Source organism: Alligator sinensis, unplaced genomic scaffold (genome assembly GCF_000455745.1).
Source record: "Alligator sinensis unplaced genomic scaffold, ASM45574v1 scaffold787_1, whole genome shotgun sequence".
NCBI lineage: Eukaryota > Metazoa > Chordata > Crocodylia > Alligatoridae > Alligator > Alligator sinensis.
In genome coordinates, this window is record NW_005841911.1 from 2,884,593 (window position 1) to 2,903,489 (window position 18,897).

Here is an 18,897-nt window from a genome sequence, read left to right on the forward strand (position 1 = left end):
TATTGCAGATGAACGTACAAGTATCTGGAAAGCTTTAAGCAATTCTGATAAAAGGGAATATGCATGAAAGTTCTGTAAGGGATAGGAGAATGGGACTAAAAACTGCTTTTTCTAATGCTGAGTAACTGAAGTCCATGTTATCTAATGGTTAGATCAAAGCAATGGGAGGGAGGGATTTTTTGGTTTTGTACTTCACTGCCAGCGAACTGCTACATGGCCTTGGGCAGGTCTCTCAAGCTCTCCTTTCAGTTTAACTCATCTGTAAAAATGATCATAATATTTTCCTACCTTCCAGGGGCTTAAATTCTGTAAACCGCTTCAAGATTCAAGATGAAAGGCATATTTAAAGGGTGTGGGGAGGGGGGGAACCATACCTCATGTGGTGATGGGAAACATAATGAGGAATTGAAAAGTGCTTTGAGCTCTTGAGATAAAAGGCGCTATAAATCATAAAGCAAAGTATTAACAGTATCCAGTATGTATAATGGTAACTCTAACTACCAGGCAGCTGTTGGGCTGAACCAGTTATGTCATTATTTAAAGGAAAAGAAGAATATTTTTTGTTTTGTAATATAGTTGTGCTTCCATGTGTATAATGTTTATCGACAAAGGACATGTCTGTGTGTATGCATTGGGGTTTTTTTATTTTTACATAGCCATGGAGTTTGAACTGAGGCTCTAATAGTTTATAAAATAACTTTTTAACCCATTACTTTTGCTTCACAAGTGCTAAGTAGTGGTGGATGCTTTATACATATAATAGATATAACACCATTTATCAAACTCACTTGAACTTCCAGGGTAGAATATGTGATGTGTTTGTTTTGCCAACTGACAAAACAGTAGGCTGATATTAGTTCTTGATTTTAATTATTTCATTATCAGTTCCTAAAGCCACTTTGGGAACTATTGAAATTATTTCTGCAATCCCTTTAACTGGGGTACTTCTTGCTCTTATTCTTTAATTCAGTGGGTTTCCTTTTAAACCTTGCATCTGTCCCAAGCTGTAGTTACTGACTTAATACAATGACTCAGAATTTACACCACTTGTACAATGAAATCAGAATGATCACTCCCTGACTTTTTTTGAATTCTTTTTGTAAAAGTGACAATGTAAAATAAAATCCTCTCCTCATTAACATGACCAATTCAACTTGCCTAGTAAAACCTCTGTACTTCTTTAATTATTTTTTAAGGTGGAATGAAGATCAAACTTCTGTTCCACAAAGTGCCACTTATTTACAATGCTTTTTGTTGCTAAAGAAATCAGCACAGAAAGACTGTGCTCCAGAACTGTTTTGGTTTTGTTTGGGTTTTTTTTTTTTTCTTCTAGTTCTGTAACCAAACTGAAAATCATTATTTGCATTATTCTGATTATAATTATGACTTTAATTTTTGATAAAAAATAAGTTAACTAAATACAGGGAGAATTGGCAGTGCACTTTATAAGCAAGAAAGATTTTTAGCTTATTCAGAAATTTCTTATAATACAAAATGAAAATTAATATTGGAAGTGTGTTAACTGTAAAACATATCTACTAGAGACTATTGTTTGCTTTTGGGACTATTTTATCATAGATACATTATTATAAAGCAAAGCAACTTTTCCATACGCTTGCAATGTTTAGCATAATTTCCTTTTTTGTATTTCATACCAGTGATAAAAGGGAAGCTGACAGTAATAGTTACTTATTAAATAAAAATGACTTCCATGGCTGTAGCCATTTTTAGAAGTGGCTATATGTGTTATATCTGCATTGTAAAAAAAAAAAAAAAAAAAAAAGCAGGATTAGGTATTTAGACCTCATTTTGAAAGGAATTATTTAAACCCTTAACTTTGTGGAAGGGGCTAGTCCAGTTGAACACACAATTTTATTTATATTTTTTTTAAGTGTGTGCATAAGTCTTGGCAGAATATGGGCCTCTATTTTGCATCAGTACTGAGCATGAGAAGTAGAGTGAATTTAGCATGAGTGAAATTCTGTGTCCGGGAAGTTGATGGAAAAACTCTCACTGATTTCAGCGGACCCATGTATTTCAATTGCAGGCTGTTTTGGGGCCTAGCTTCCACACTCTGTGAGCACATCCCCACATGCAAGCATGTGTGCTTGTGGCAAGTCAAATAGAAGCAGTGCAAATTTGCAGTGTTTTGCCTCGGTGCACGTGCTCGGACATGCACTTTGTTGTGAAGCAAATCATGCCACTTGGGGCAAAATAACCCTGCCTGGCTCCTCCCACACTCTGGGCCACTTGGGCTATTACCTGGGGCCCGGCACCGCTCACAGGGACCACATGTCATGCCAGGTCAGGTCCTGCCTCCATGGAACCAGCTCAGCCCAAGGGCATGCTGGGCCCATAGAGGCAGGACCCAGCCTGGCATGACAGATGGTCCCTGTAAGAAGTGCTGGGCTCTGGGTGACAGCCCGAGTGGCCGGGGGCTGCCTAAGGGCGCACAGTCTCGACCTGCATTGTGCCGTGCCAGACCCACAACAAGTGGCACAGGTGCCACCAGGGCCATGCCACACTGCTGGGGGCTCTGGTTGCAGCAGGCCCTGAGGGCCCAACAACTACTGCTGCTATGGGGGTAGCTGTGGGCTCTGTTGGGGGGAGGAGGGGGTTGTGCCCTGCAGGGGGTAGAGGATACACCCCTCCTGAGCAGCCCCCATCCACACAACTCCCCCAAGCCACCCCCACAAACCCCTCACCCACATACCTGGTCCTGTGGATCAGGAGTGAGGGAACTGAGGGGTGTTGGGCTGTGGGTTGAGAGTGAGGGGCAAGGGCAGGGACAGGGCACTGGCATCTCAGTGCTGCTCAGTGCCATGCATCCTGGCGAGCAAAGCAGGTAGGGGTAGCTCTAATTTTTCTATGACAAAAAACCCAAAAGTAAATGTGAAAGTGTATAGATATTTAAAAGTTATTTTATTATGACGGAGACACTGGTAGGCTTCCAAATTACTTTAAACTTGTGAATGTATCAATAAAAATATAGAGAGATCAATTGGGCAATATATAGTGGTATTTCATTTTAATGGGAGAATTTGGGTTTCTTATCAGAGAATCTGCAATTTTTAGACAGGGAAAACCAGGATCTCTGCTGGTGAGACAAGTGGTGAGACCTGGGCAGAGGAGCTTGTCCAGGGCCAGCACTGGGGACCCAGCTGGAGGGCAGATAAGGCGGCTGACCTCTTGGCCATTTGGGGCCAAGAGGACACACTCTGAGACTTCAAAGTAGGCCACCACAAGAAGCACATCATTTGGGCGATAGCTACCGAGATGGCAGAGTGGAGGTACTGCGTTGGGACCTGGCAGGCATGCAGCCATGGAGCCGTAGGTCCAAGGGGACAGATGCTGCTGCAGGTGTCAGCAGGTCATAGACATGCAGCAGACCCCACTGCCAGACTGCTGCAGTGGGTAGAGGCGGCAGGGGCCACTCCAGGTTAGGGCTGCTTCAGCAGTCCAGCTGGCACAAGGGGTAGTGTCCGCAGATACTAAATGGCCCACTTTAAGGCCCCAGATACCTTAAAGCCCTCCTGACTAACTAGTAGCCCCTTGTGGGGCTAATAAATGAGTTGTACAACTAAATTCTTGGGACAAATAAAGCAAAAAACGGGATAGGAGTGTCATGTGGGTCAAAGGTTCAAAACATGAAAATAAGTGCACTTGAGGGGGACACCAAGCAGAGCTCCCTGGGCTGTGCCTACTGGTCCTCAAAGGCATCCAAGGAGCCGGTGGACACTGCCCACTGGTGCTCTGCCTGGAAACATTCATGAATGAGTGGGAGGAATGCGGCCCCACAGTCCCCAGGCACCTTCCCAGCCAGAGCCTCCTTCCTGGTAATGTACAGGGCCACTTGGCCGGGCCAGGAGGAGGTTGACCAGGAGGTCCCAGGATTTGCTGGGGCTGCGGATGGAGTGCCCAAAAATAAAAAGGTAGGGGTGTCAAAAGCTCCCGAGGGCAAGTAGCCCTGAGCTGCTCACCAGGGCAGGTTTTTATAGTGCTGGGTCCAGCACAGGTGCTAGCCCCAGCATCTAGCTCTCCCTGGCTGCAGATCTGGGAGGAGCATTTTGCCCCAAGTGGCACAACTTGCTCCACACCAAAGTGCATGTCCAGGCATGTGTACTGAGGCAAAATTCCCCGGCATAAATTTCTGCCGCTCTTATTTGAGCTGCTGCAAGCGCACCTGCCTGTATGTGTGGATGCACCCTTGTAGTCTTAGCTCGAGACTCCCGCTTAATGTGCTCTAGGCCCGTGACTGAATCCCTGGTATGCTAGCTTACAGACTGTTGCATATGGAATGCTAAGCACTTGAAGACAATGCCCTTGAGTCGCCACTGTAATAGAAATAATTCTACTGAAACTGAAATGATCCCTCCAGCTCCCTTACTTTAATCCATGTTTGTGAGGTCTACGCTTTGTCACAGTCCATGCTGCCTTTTGATTTGCAAAGATTGCAGTTCAAGGAGTCTGGCTGAAATAAGGATAAATGGTTTGCAAGCTTCTTCAGATAAATTCATGCTAGCCCTCCTGGTGTAGTTCTGCGCTCTGTTTCTGGGTAAAAGGGTTAAGAGTTGTATCACCACAGCTGCTCAGTGGCCAATATTTTTTCCATCTTTACATGTGAAAATTGGTATCAGAAGTGCTTTCAAACATGATTTCATCTTACTGATCACATGAAGCACAATCATGGCCCAACTAAAACTGGAGAGAGGTGGGCTAGGATTTTACCCATTACAGCAATCTGTAATCACTTGAAAGAGATGGTCCTCCAGAAATGTCACACAATTGCTCAAACATTTTTGAATAGCAATGTAGTATAGAACTGCATGCATTTCTCTAGACTTGGCTTTCTCAAGCATTATGTACAATTGCTATATTTCTTATTTGTGTGTATCTCCCTCTCAAGGCCAAATGTATGTCCAGAACAAGAGCTTGCAATGGTGGGATACCAGCAGCCATGTGTTCAGGCTTTTACCCGTATGATCAAGATGTGGAAACAAGGCTGCACAGGGCAGAGATGGTGTGTGAGCCATGAGAGAAGGTAATGTATAATCTGTAACTAAGTTATCCTATAACTCTCTTTAACAAATGCTGTATTTACTCTAGAAAGCAAACATGGCAATACCTTTTCTTTCCCCTCCTCTCCTCTCCCCCGAACATGTTTTTAAATTGTAGTAGTGTCATCATGAGATTTTACAGGCAAATTTTTTCTTTTATGTTTATGAATCTGCATTTTTGTCACCCAGAAGAGAGTGTGTACATGTACACACAGCACTAGTTCGTGGCTTTAGTAATGCATAGCATGCTGGTAACATTGATTAATGTTCTTCTTGCTGGTTCTTTAAGTTATCCCTATGACTTCAGTGAATTGAGGCCCTCTTGTTGACTTCAATTGGCTTTGGACTGGGCCCTAATAACAGCAGCAGAGGTGCTGTCTTTTTTCCATTTATGTTTAGAACAGATAAGGGATTATTCCAAAGGAAATAAGGAAAAATTGGTCACTGGGCAAAAATACACTTCCTCTGACTGAGGACCGAAAAAAATGTTACTAGAAACTGCTTGGGATATTTGAAGGAGAAGGATTATGTCACAGAATTGCCAATTGGAGATTATTAGGGTACTTTCACGTTATATTCTTTTATACAAATTGTTCTTGTAATAAGAAAGCATGTCTATAAAAATGGTGCACATGTCTTAAGAACTGTATTCATTGCTGCTGTGACTTGAATAAACTGCACAGAAGGAAGCTGGGATTGTTCTCTTACAATGGCTCTTATTTTAAAGGACTGGGTATTACACAGTCTACAAACAGATGTACAGAATGGAGCATCAAACTGTCTATAAGTGTTGCCCAGGGTGGATGCAGCAAGATGATGAGCCTGGCTGTTTGCACTGTAAGTTGGTTGGTTCTATTCTATACTGTGAGGCAAGGTGGAACAGTTTCATCACATAACTGTATTTTCTTATTGCATTGGCCCTCTTAGAAAGATAGCTTTTGCAGATGAGATTCTCGTGATGGAGAAAGCTTTTCTTGTTTTGTCTTTTTTTTTTTTAAAGAAAGTGTATACAGTAGCTCTAGGTACCTTTTTAAGATGGCCAAGAGTATTTTACATGAACAACAGTCATAATTTATTTATTATTTTTTAAACCAAACAGACCAGTCCTAGACTCAGAAGTGTAGCAGGGCATCTCTGCCTGGGGTAGCTACAAAGCATGGGGCAGTGCCATCTGCCTCTGTGTTGATGGTGACAGCACAGTCAGCCACTGCTGTGGCAACAGCTCTTTTTACACAAAGGTAGCACCTGGGATTGCTGTATCAGTTGTCCCCTGCCTCATTTTACACTACTGCCTAGGTTGGTATATCAGAATCGGTCCCATTCAGAACATGTGTAAATAGATGCAGATGATCTGAAATAAACTTTGCTTGGTTATAATAGCATTGAATCTGGCCATATGTCAGTATCTGGCCATAGCAGTGCTTTTCAACTGGTGTGCTGTGGCTAACTAATACTCTGCGATGATTAAATAGTCACAGGAGACTCTCACATGTGTTGGCTGTGAGGGGGAGGAAGGGGGAGAATTAGCTGAGCAGAAGGAAATTCATCTACTGCACACATGTTGGTTGTGGGGGTTGTGCAGTTCGAGCCTCTGAATGTCTGTGCCATGGCAGTGAGCTACAATGAGCTCATAAGTATGGGGATAAGTATGCCTAGGGCATAAGTATGCCATAACAGGTGTGCCATGGAAAACGTTTATTAATGTAAGTGTCTTGGGCTGGAAAGATTGGGAAACACTGCTGTATAGCACTGGCACTTTCTCTATGATGCCAGCACTCCCAAAACTTTGTCCAGTTTTGGGCCCCCCACTTCAGGAGAGACGTGCATAAGCTTGAGAGAGTCCAAATGAGAGCCACCCATATGATCAAAGGCCAAGAGGGCAAGCATTATGAGGAAAAGCTGAGGGACTTGGGACTCTTCAGTCTGGAGAAGACCAGGCTCAGGGGGGACTTGGTGACAGCCTACAAGTATATAAGGGGGGTGCATCAGGATCTGGGAGAACAGTTGTTCACCAGGGCTCCCTAAGGGATAAAAAGGTCTAACGGCCACAAACTCCTGGAAGGCTGATTTTTAGACTGGACATAAGAAAAAACTTCTTTATAGTCCGTGCGCCCAGGGTTTGGAACAGACTTCCCCCTGAGGTGGTGCAAGCACCTACTCTGGACTCATTCAAAAGGTGCCTGGATCATTTGACCCCAGCAGACTTCCTGCCTATGGTAGGGGGGCTGGACTTGATGATCTCATGAGGTCCTTTCCAGCCCCTAATGTCTGTGAAATCTATTAAATCCATCACTGCACTCAGTTGGCCATGGTTGTCTTTCTCCATGTCAGTGCTCCCCATCTTGAATAGTTTTCTAGTACTACTAAAGCTCATGCCCCCCATGTTTTGAGGAATCATTCCTTTAATGCCAATTTTTTAAATCCAGATTGGATGTTTTTCTAAAAGATATGCTCTGGTTTGGTTTCAATGTGAATTCATTCAGGAAAGTCCTCTTGGCCTGTATTAGCCAGGAGATCAATATAGATGAATTATCTTTATTATGGCTGCTTGGTTTCTCAGTAACCATATTTTCTGTAGATGACTTTGGCCTCTGCTTGGTATGAAGGATACTAAAGAAAATAGTGTCTTGCACAGTACTGCTCGTTACACTCATTTTTCAAAGAAGTGTCCGAGAAGTACCCCATTTGCTTCATTGATTCTATTGTAGTCCTGGTACTATAAACACTATTAAAGACAAACTTTAAAATCTATAACTGAATCTGAAGCATGAAAGGAATTTAGCTAATTTAAACTGGAAATGTCAAATTCATTTCCTGAAAAAATAAAGGACTTACTGTGAATTTACGGTATCAGAGTAAGTGAATTGCCTTTATAATCAGTTATGTTCACAAACACAGCTGCTGTTTCTCATTCAGCTGGTTCTGTATTGCATGTTAGATGATGGGGATTCATCTATCTTTGGCTATTGAATGAACTTTTTAAATGCAGTACTCTGTTCCAATTGACTCTGCATTATGTTACAACAAGTCCTGTACCTTTCCATCACACTTCCTGTGGACTGTTAGCATTTTCAATTTTGCCAGACTGCTTTCCACCCTCTAAACTACCTCCAAGTTAGACCATGCCACTTAGCAAACAAAGCTAAGGTCATAACTGTGTGTGTGTGATATTATTAGAGTGCTCTTCTGAACTGGGACATGATCTCAATATACTAGTTAGAATAAGCTTTATCATCAGACAATTCATTCTGTTTAATGAAAAAACCCTGATTCATATGATTGATTCAGAGGTGCCTGTTACATTCGAAATATGATGCTGGAAATGTATTTTTCATAGAGTTCCACACTGAAGTTTCTTTTTTTTGTGTGTTGTTCTGTGTGTGTGTGTGTGTGTGTGTGTGTGTGGTGTTTATTCCTGGCTCAGCATTGTGCACTGTAGGTACTTGCTTCAATGGAGGGAAATGCTTTGAAGAAGGATCCCAGATGTGCCAATGTCCAGAGGGATTTCAGGGTCCTCGCTGCCAATATGGTGAGTCCCATTTGTTTCATGTGCAGTGTACACATGATCAACTGTATTATCCTTTTAGGTGTTCAGATGCGTGAATTCATCTCGCATTTGGTAGACGTGGTCTCCAACGTGTTCTGGTTTTCAATTGGTTATGGCATAGCTTCATATATATATTCATTTTAAAAAAATGCAGGCTTGATTGGTGGCTTGATTCCATCAGTTTGGGTGGAATATCAACCTTATCTTAACTCAATGCTAAGAGTACAGTAGAACTGTTTCCAGTGCTCACTTAATATATTGGATCTTTTTCACCAGCATTCTACATCAATTTGCCTCTCATCTGTTGTTTTATCCTTGCAAATAATGTGCACCCGAACGCAGTGGAGTTTGGAGTAAGTAATTAATGCCATAGACATGGGCATTAATGGGCTGTTGTCATGATGGATCTGACAGAAGGAAGGCTGTTGTGTTTTTTTTTTTTTTGGGGGGGGGGGGGTTGTGCAAAATATACTAGGGAACATAGCTTAGTATTCTATGGAATGTTGCAATTAATACTAAAGTTAACAAAATAAAGGGCTCAAGTTTGTGCAATTTATGGTGTCTCTGACTTCACTGTGGTATTTTTCCTTTTATTTGCTACTTTACAATCTAATAATCTTTAGTGAGTTTTTTTAATAGCTAGGGATATGAATTGGCATTCTGCTTTAGCTCTCACTATGTAAATGTCTGCAGAGTTATGGAAACGATGTATTGTTGCTAAGTTTTCTTTAAGTCAGTCTCTCAGTAAGACTGATTTAGACAAAGGATTGTGTAAATACTATAATAATGGTTTCTGCTATATTTCAATCATTTAGGATTTAATCACATTGTGGTTCTACAGTAATAAAGCCTGAAACTTTAGATTGGTCTTTTTCTAGCCATGTGAAAGATAATAAGTTTTGATGGTCCTCTTTCACTAACAGATTTGGATAGGTGGCAGATAGAAGAAGAATTCAGCTCTAGTTATGTTGAGGTAGGTTTGCAGTATCTCAGTGTAATTGTAGAAAAGCTAGTCCAAAGTCTTATTACCTCTCTGCATTCAGTAAAGAATTTTTATATTGGTTTCTGGTATCCAGATTGTAGCCATATTGGTCTAGAGGAGAAGGTAATTGGGACTACCTTTTATTAGACCAAAAAGATTTTTACCAATAAGATATATTGGTTTCTCGCATTTTAGTACACTTCTCCACTATCTTCTGAAGGTATCCTTAAGTGGTGGTTCAAGTTATTGCCATGCAGGATTATTACAACAGTTTGGGGCATGAGGGTGCAGTTATTCTTAGCTGGCTACATGCTCCTAGACACCACCTGGAAATATTTAAGTGCAAGTGAAGGAAAATTTAACAATCCTGTCACATTCCAACAGGACTTCATTTAAATGCAGCAGACTCAAAAGCTAAGTTCCCAACTTGATCTGACTTGAGTCACCCTCGCTCCATAACTTTTGTTAGACTCTGACTTTTTCTTTGGCTGCAGTAGAGCTCATGTTACAGACTCAGCCTGGTGCAGTCTCATTATACTAGTGTGAATTTCATTCTAACCGAAGAGTAGCAGTTATTTTAAGTGAAGGTAACGGGGCAATATGAGCAGTAAGTCAAATTCAGTGTTTCTGAGAGAAGAATGCAAGTGTTTGCCTAATGCAGGGACAGAAAATTGCTTTCCCCCATTAAAACCCAGTCATATAGAGTCTCGTTACAAATGTTAAAAGTATTAAAAAATGGAGCATTTCAATAATGTACAAATAACTTCATAATGTGTCTGCTGATAGCATAATTTCAGAATAATGGGTCAAATTCTACTTTCAAATCTTGCCTATGTTAAGATAATATACATGGCTGTTTTTAATAGTTAATTCATACCTATGCTATGCCTTGCATAGAAGGGACTGGGTAGGGAAGAAAGGTGGAGGTGTAGCTTTCGATGTGAAGGAGCAGTACACCTCCTTGGAGGCTGACATCGGCTCCAAAGAAGAATGGCTTGAAACCCTCTGGGTCAAGCTGAAGGCGAGGGCGTGGTAAGAGACCTAACTATAGGTGTATACTACAGACCACCAAACCAGGGGGAGGAGCTCAATTTAGAGTTTGCCTGAGAACTGACGGAGGCCACATGTGCATGGGACATGGTCATCATGGGCGACTTCAACTATCCAGACATCTCTTGGGAGGAACACTCTGCCAAGTTGGATTGGTCATGTTCCTTCCTGACCTGCATCAAAGAGCTCTTCCTGGCTCAGGAGGTTCATGGGCCAACCAGAGGTAACGCTGTCCTAGACTTAATTCTGGCCTAAGGAGACTACCTGGTGACCAACTTAAGTGTAGAGGGTAGCCTGGGCATTGGCAACCATGAAATCATTAGGTTCACTGTCCATCAAAGACAGACAAATCAGATAGCAGGGTTGAAGTTTTGGACTTCAGAAATGCAAATTTCAACGAACTCAGGTCACTAGTAGGGGTAGCACTGTGGGGCCAGAGACCAAAGGTGAAAAGAGTGCGTGAAGAGTGGTCGTCCCTTAAGGACATGATTCTTGAAGCACAAAGGAAGTCCATTCCCATGCGGAGGAAAGGTACCAGAAGGGCTGGAAAGTCCTTTTGGCTAAACAGGGAAATCATGGTCCCCTAAGAAAGAGGCATGCAAACAATGTATGCTTGGGACAGGCTCCAAGGAGGACTATACAACAATGCCCTGCCCTTGTAGGGAACAGATTAGAAAGGCTAAGGTGGTGACTGAACTTAAATTGGCAACAAGAATCAAGGGCAACATGAAGTCCTTCTTTAGGTATGTAGGAAATGAGAGGAAAACAAATGGGAGTGTAGGGCCAGTACTCAACTCAGGACAGCTGGTTACTGGCACTCAGGAGAAAACTGAACTCCTGAATGACTACTTTGCTTTGGTGTTTCATCTGGCCAAGGGAAAAATCATGCCAGTAATGGTACAGAATGAGCAGGGCAGGAATGACCGTCTTCCCACTATTGCCATAGAATTCGTGTGTGACCAATTAAAAAAAACTAGACAAGCTCCATCTGAGCACGCTGAAGGAGCTGGCTGAAGTCATTGTAGAACCCCTGATGAAACTTCCAAAACTCATGGAGCTCTGGGGAGGTCCCTGAGGATTGGAAGAGGGCCAATGTTGTGCCCATCTTCAAGAAGGGGAAGAGGGAGGGCCCTGGTAACTATAGGTCAATTAACCTAACTTCTATCCCAGGGAAAATCCTGGAAAAAGTCATTAAGGAGTCTGTGTGATACACTTGCAGAAGGTAGGATTCTGAATGATAGCCAGCATGGCTTCATCATGGGCAGGTATTGTCTTCCCAAATCGTACAAGGAGATGAGGTTGGTAACTCACCACCTGGATAAGAGAGAGGAGGCTGACATTGTATACCTTGACTTCCAAAAAGCCTTTGATCTAGTATCCTACCGTGTTCTTGTGAGAAAATTGGAGGATTGTGGGCTTAACTGCAAGACTGTTAGGTGAGTACAAAGCTGGCTGTGGGGTAGGATCCAGAGATTCCTAATGAACAGATATGTGTTGTTCTGGATGTATGGTAACCCTAATACATGTTCAGACTGTTTCTCTCAGAGTAAAAATAGCCACTCCAGGAGAAGAATAACCTGGGAACAACCAGGGTTAAATTGCTTCCAGGAGAATTTCTTCTGGGACAGTGGATGTCTGTACATGCCATGGCTTCTCTTAGAAGAGAACATAATCCTTAAGCTTCTCCTCCTGCCCCCTGCAGGGAAATAGTGTGTCACTCACTGGACTCTGCCACTCCAGAATACCCCCCTATGCAATCCCCACATTGTGCTGCAGAGAAATGCAGGCTGACCATAGGCAGTCTGGGTCAGCCAATCAGGGTGGCCCTATGCACTGCTGCTATCTGTCACCATTCAGACTAAGGAAGCCTGCAGAGCACACAGAGAAGTGTGTACAAGATCCTTTTCCCTGGCTGCAATATCAGCATGGCAAAGTCTCTACTTTTGGGGCTTTAGTATTCAAATGCCTGTATATGTGGCTGTGGGTAAGTACTCTCCAGGTAGAGAAAAAGCTGGGAGAATTCTCCCAAGTTATTTTTATGTGTGTACACAACCATACATGTCAGAAATCTGAACTAGATTTCAAAGCTCCAGCTCTAAAAGCATTGATTACCTTGAAATGCTTAAAGCATTAAGCCATTCGCTAGAGCAGAGAAGGCATGCAGCATTCTAGATGGGCAAATCGTGGGTACAAAGTGTGGAGGGACAAGGTCAGATTCGGAAACCAAAATGAGATTGTGTAGCGCCATTTCACAGGGAACTGACTGGAGACATTGTGAAAACAATACAAGTTATCCTGCAATTTCCGCTCTGTACAGTTGGGTAGAGTTTTATCTTGGTGGTTTGTCTGCTTTCTATTGATTCCTTAGGGTTTGAATGGAATTTCAGTAGTCATCACTTTTTAAAGTGTTATACAATAGCTGCTATCTGTAGTCTGGCAGGATTGCATTTATAAATTAAATACTAGGTGGAGAAAAACCTCCATTCAAAAAGTTTTGGTCAATTCATCTGTCTAACTGAAGCCAGGGTAATTTTAAACTAAAAGGTCTAGTTAAACACTGCAGGCATCTCTCAGTTGTTGTACTGGTGAGGTTTGTATCAGATTTGCTGCAGACAAAATAAAGTGTATTTTATTATGAAATTAACAGTTTTAGTTTCTATTTTTGCAGCTGGCATTAGAACTCTGCCACCTTAAAGTAGTTTGAATGTACTGAGAGGGAATTATTTAATAGCAATATAATGTGGCTTTCAAATTGCCATTAAACCCATTCCATGCACTGCCCAACTCCAAATAAATTGTTTTCATTCCTATCCCTTCTGCCTTAGTTTCAAGTATCTCTAGTCCCAACCATGTTCTAGGGTTTTAATGGTTCTGTGAAGCAACATCGGTGGATTAAACATGGGAGAAAATATTAATGATTAAGAACATTAACCTGGCTTGTGGAGCCCATGCAATGATGGCTGTGCTTAATTGAAGATTTTGGATATTATCTGCCCTGGACTGGCATGGGGAAGATGCAGTTTCTATCCTGATAGACTACTGTGCATCAAGAGTTTTCTTCTTGGGAGGGGAATATAGGCAGCATTCTCTTTGCAGTTCTGCTGGGGTTCAAAAGTCTTATGCTGCAGGTGTGACACTGTGATGGCCTGGTGGTGAAGTCTGACCACTGTGTACACTGAAATGAGTTGTGCATCGGCTGTAATCTCATGGCAACCAGTGCCTCTCATTTTCTGTTGCTATGCTGGCTTCCTGTGAGCCTCCCAGTAGAAGAAGAGTCCTGGGTACTTTACAGCAGTGCCACATAGTTCATGTGAGCAGGCTTCCTACAGAAGCTGGTAGAACTTCAATCTAAATCTACTTGAAAACTTAAAAGCACACAAACTTGTGAAATGTACTTACCTCATTCTTTCATCTCCTTGCCAATCTTGTCTCTCTGCTTTTAGCATTTGATGATGGCAGCTGGATCCAAGTATTCATCTATGTAAAGCTACCAATGACCTCCTGCTATGACAGCAATTCATAACAGAGGAAAGTTACAAAACTGGGTAATAGCTTCAGATTGGTTACTTTAGGGAATACTTTGCAGTACATGTCTTTAAAACCAACTAATCTAGTCAGAGCTTTGTTTCCTCTTTTCCCCCTAACCCTATCAGTTGCTGAGAACCTACAAATGCTATTAAGCTAAACAGAAACTATAGGTGTTCAGCCTCTCTGCAATACACTCTTAATGACTTGCTTTTCATCCTTGTCCCACAAAAAACCTTGTAACATGTCCTTGGGATGACTTCTGATAGCCCTAGATGCACATTACATATGTAACGGAGATGCTCCTTTGTAATTGGCATGATCTAGATCATGGGTTTCCAAACTGGTATGCATACCTCTGGGGTTATGCAAGACATCTCGGGGGGGCGTTAATTTTCATAATAATAATAATAATTGGCATTTATGAGGTTAAAATATAAAATGTATGCTGGTAGGGTTACAGAGGCATCTGGTAAATCCGGAAGAGGGTACACACAATAAGAAAATGTTTGGGAACCTCTGATCTTTCAGAGGTTTTGCATGTTTTGTTAACAAATTAATTATATACTGAGGCTAGTCCATTCATAACATCTATCTGCCAAGGTATGCTTATGCCTTATTACATGAGTTAATCTCTAAGGTGCTACCTTGACCGGCCTTCTGCCTATACTGTCATATCAGTTACAATCCACATAAGTTTGTGGAATTGAAAATAGAAATGTACTAGCTACTCATCCTGTATATTTCACTAGGTAGTTTTGCTAATTTTACTAACATGAGCAGCAATAAAAACGTTAGAGGAAAGACTTATGACTGGAGAGCCTAGGCTCTCCATATAACCATTTGCAAGGATTCAGTAACAGATTGAACTGTCTCTTTCATTGCCAGTTGCCATTTGTCTTGTAATAATAGACTTATATCAATTACAGTGGAACCTTAGCTGCATTTTTTTGTTTAACTTGTGTGAAAGTTGAGGTCCCCAATTCTCCAAGGCTTAATGGGGAAGGAAAGACTTTTCTTATAACACAGAAATGAGACGTAGTAGAGTCCTATGCTAGGAATGCACTCTGCTGCAGTGCAGGTTTCATTGTTATTCACTAGTGGTTTCTGGTAATCTCACACGAGGCTTGCTAGCCACCCAAAGTGGACACTGAAGTAAATTTGCTTCATTTAGCTTGTTTAGCTCTACTGAGAGAATAATAGGATATAAAGCTTGTGAATCTGTTCAAGAAGGACAGGCAGGGGAGAAGAGGAGGAGGAGTTGCTCTTCATGTAAAAGAGCCATATGATTGAGCAGAGCTTCAGTATGAAACTGGAGATAGGCCTGTTGAAAGCTTCTGGGTCAGTCACAAGGGAGAACAATAAGGATGACATCATGATGGGGATCTGCTATAGACCAGCAGACTAGGAGGATAAGCTGGACGAGGTTTTCTTCAACCAGCTAGCAGAAGTTTTCAGATCACATGCTCGCCCTGGTTCTCACAGGAGACTTCAGTCACCCTGTCATCTGCTGGGAGGACAATACAACAGTACACAGCTAATCCAGGAAGTTTTTGGAGAGTGTTGGAGACAACTTCCTGGAGGAAGTGTTGGAAAGCCAAGGAGGGGGCAGCTCTCCTTGATCTCCTCCTCACAAACAGGGAGGAATCGGTGGGGAATAGAAGAAGTAGATGGAAACTTGGGCAGCAGTGACCATGAGATGATTGAGTTCAGGATCTTGAGGGAAGGAAGGAGAGCAGCAGAGTAAGGGCCATGGACTTCAGAAAAGCAGACTTTGACTCCCTCAGGGGACTGATGGGCAGGATCCCCTGGAAGGCCAGTCATGGCAGGGAAAGAAGTCCACAAGAACTGTTTGTACTTTAAAGAAACTTTACTGAGGGTGCAGAAATGAACCATCCTGATGCGCAGGAAGACTAGCAAGTGTAGGAGAAGACCAGCTTGGTTTAGTAGGGAACTCTTCAGTGAGCTAAAACACAAAAAAGAAGCTTACAAGAAATAGAAGCTTGGGCAAACAACTAGGGAGGAGTATAAGAGTATTGCTTGGGCATGCAGGGATGAAATCAGGAAGGCCAAGGAATACATTTCTGAGCACTTGGAAGAGAAGGTGGTGATTAGGAACAGTCAGCATGGATTCACCAAGGGCAAGTCATACTTGACCAACCTTCTATAAGATGACTGGCTCTGTGGATGCAGGGAGAACAGTAAACGTGATATACCTTTAGCAAGGCTTTTGGTATGGTCTCCTACAAAGTTTTTGCAATTTTAATATCTTCATCAATGACCTGGAAGATTAGATCTTGCAATTTCAATATCTTCATCAATGACCTGGAAGATTAGATGGAGAGCACCCTCAGCAAGTTTGCAGATGACAACAAGCTGGGAGGAGTTGTAGATATTCTGGAGGGTAGGACTAGGATTCAGAGAGACCTTGATAAATTGGAGGATTGGACCACAGGAAATCTCATGAAGTTCAATAAGGACAAGTGCAAAATCCTGCCCTTAGGACAGAATGATCCCATGCACCAGTACAAGCTGGGGACCAACTGGCTAAGCAGCAGCTCTGAGAAAAGGACCTGGGTTTAGAGTGGACAATAAGCTGAATATGAGCCAACAGTGTGACCTTCTTGCACAGAAGGTTAACGGCATACTGGGCTGCATTAGTAGAAGTGTTGCCAGCAGATCAAGCAAATTTATTTAGTGCCGGTGAGGCCACATCTGGAGTAGTGTGTCCAGTTTTGCCCCACCCCCCTCCACCCTTTCCCCCACTACAGAAGAGATTGGACAAATTGGAGAGTGTTCGGTGGAGAACAGCAAAAATGTTTATAGGGCTGGGTATGTGGCGGATGAAGAGAAGCTAAGGGAATGGGGCTTATTTAGTCTCAAAAAAAGCAGACTGAGACAGGATTTAATAGCAGCCTCCAAGTACCTGAAGGGTACTTACAAAGAAGATGGAGCTGGACTGTTCTCAGTGGTGGCAGATGACAGAACAGGGAGCAATGGTCTCAAGTTGCAGCAAGGGAAGCTTAGATTAGATATTAGGAAACACTTTCTCATGAGGAGGGTAGTAGAGCACTGGAACAGGTTACCCAGAGAGGTTGTTGAATCTCCATCCTTGGAGGTATTTAAGACCAAGCTAGACAAATCCTTGACTGGAATGATATCATTGGGGATGGTCCTACTTTGAGCGGTGGGTTGAACTGGGTGACCTCCTGAGGTCCCTTCCAACCTTAATTTTCTATGATATGTTTCACATTTCAAATTCTACAAAGTGAAGTGATTTTATATATTGAGGGGTCTTCTAAAGCAGTGTTTCTCAACCCGTGGGTCATGACCCAAAACTGGTATGCAAGAATAAGATGAAAGGGTTGTGAACAAACTTTTAAAAATGGATTTTCCTTTTTAAAGGAGTAAGATGTAGGAAACCATGGCTTTTCCCTTGCAGGCTGGAAGAGTTCCAGCCTGCAAGGGGCTGCTTGGGGCCCCCATTCCCCCCCACCCCCTGCCCCACACACTGGGGTCTGGTGGGGGAGCGGGTCAGGAGTGAGGGGCACTGGGTCAGGACTGGCCGTTGATGTTTACAAATGGGTCCTGGTGCAAAAAAAAGGTTGAGAACCACTGTCCTAAGGGCTCCATCACTGCACCCCAGGCCATGGTCAACAAATTTGTAAAGCATCTTTCACTCCCATTATTCACTGTTTAAATGTAAGGCATGTGTCCTAAAGGAATTGTATCTGTATGTGTCGCACACAAATGCATAGCGAAGGAAAATGTTAACATCACAAAGGAGTTTTAAGAGGTTCCCTTGTTATTTTCAAGTTGAACATCTCTTCTTAAGCAGGCTATTTTTTCAATTTTCTATAAGTGGCAAGGATTGAGAGGCAGATGTTTAGAGAAAAAGAACTCCATCCTCTATCTTGATCAGCTCCTGATTCAGAATGCAGTTGTAGAGCCCTTAAAACAGGGTTGTTTTTTCAGCATTCACACATCCCAGTTTTACAGTATTGCTTAATATTACTCCCATATGGGACTGTGCAGTGAATGAAATTGTAAAATATTTACATGGCCTGTTTTTACTGGTTTGAGAAATATTTCTTCTACTATAGTCAGAGTAGGTGGCTGGATAGTTCTGTAGGTTGTGATAATTCTGGGGGGGGTTTTGTTTTGTTTTTTAACCTTACCATTAACCAACTTGGTGGATGACCTTGGCACTTCTTTGCCTTGGTTTCTCCATTTATTAAAAGGAATACTTTGTAAAACACTTTGAGAGAAACAAGCGGTAGTACCATCATGTAGGCACAAAGCAATATAGGTGTTTTTTGTTGTTGTTTTTAATAACTAGAATCCATTACATGCATGACTAAAATTTTTACTGCTTCTCAGGGTAGAGTTAACCATCGGATTCTGACCTGTCCCATCACTGGTAATGCCCTGCTTAGGCATCAAATGTATGTCAGAGTATTCTAATTAAATCTAGCTTGAAATGAAAATGTGCTAGTACTTTCTATGATGGCTAAGAGATCAGAGTGTAACTGCTTAAATCTAGGTTCCTTTAAAAAAGGAAACATTTGATTGAAACTGCATGAAACCTGATGGAATCTTCTTGCAACCCTAAATATTCTCTCCCTAGGAAGCTTTGAAACAGATATATTGCACTTCCTTTTCCTCCACTAGATCTTTCTTCCTACAAAGAGTTATTTGATACAACTTGTAATGTATGCTCTGTCTGAGTCATTCCT

General features: G+C 42.3%; 1 protein-coding gene across 10 annotated transcripts in view; it reads left to right on the forward strand.

Moving 5' to 3' along the window:
• LOC102371371 (multiple epidermal growth factor-like domains protein 6) overlaps positions 1–18,897 on the forward strand; it is a 316,432-nt gene that overhangs the window by 17,617 nt on the left and 279,918 nt on the right. For 7 of the 10 annotated variants that reach the window (XR_003092868.1, XM_014517486.2, XM_025198034.1 and 4 more), the window contains exons 2-4: positions 4,907–5,041; positions 5,785–5,894; positions 8,482–8,586. Coding sequence is in view for 9 of the 10 variants with exons in the window: in XM_014517486.2 (XP_014372972.2) it covers positions 4,907–5,041; positions 5,785–5,894; positions 8,482–8,586 (350 nt within the window). In the remaining variant the exon portion in view is untranslated. Of the gene's footprint in view, positions 1–4,906; positions 5,042–5,781; positions 5,895–8,481; positions 8,587–18,897 lie in introns of those variants that run through there. The other 3 variants (XM_025198035.1, XM_025198040.1, XM_025198041.1) reach the window with 2 other exon arrangements.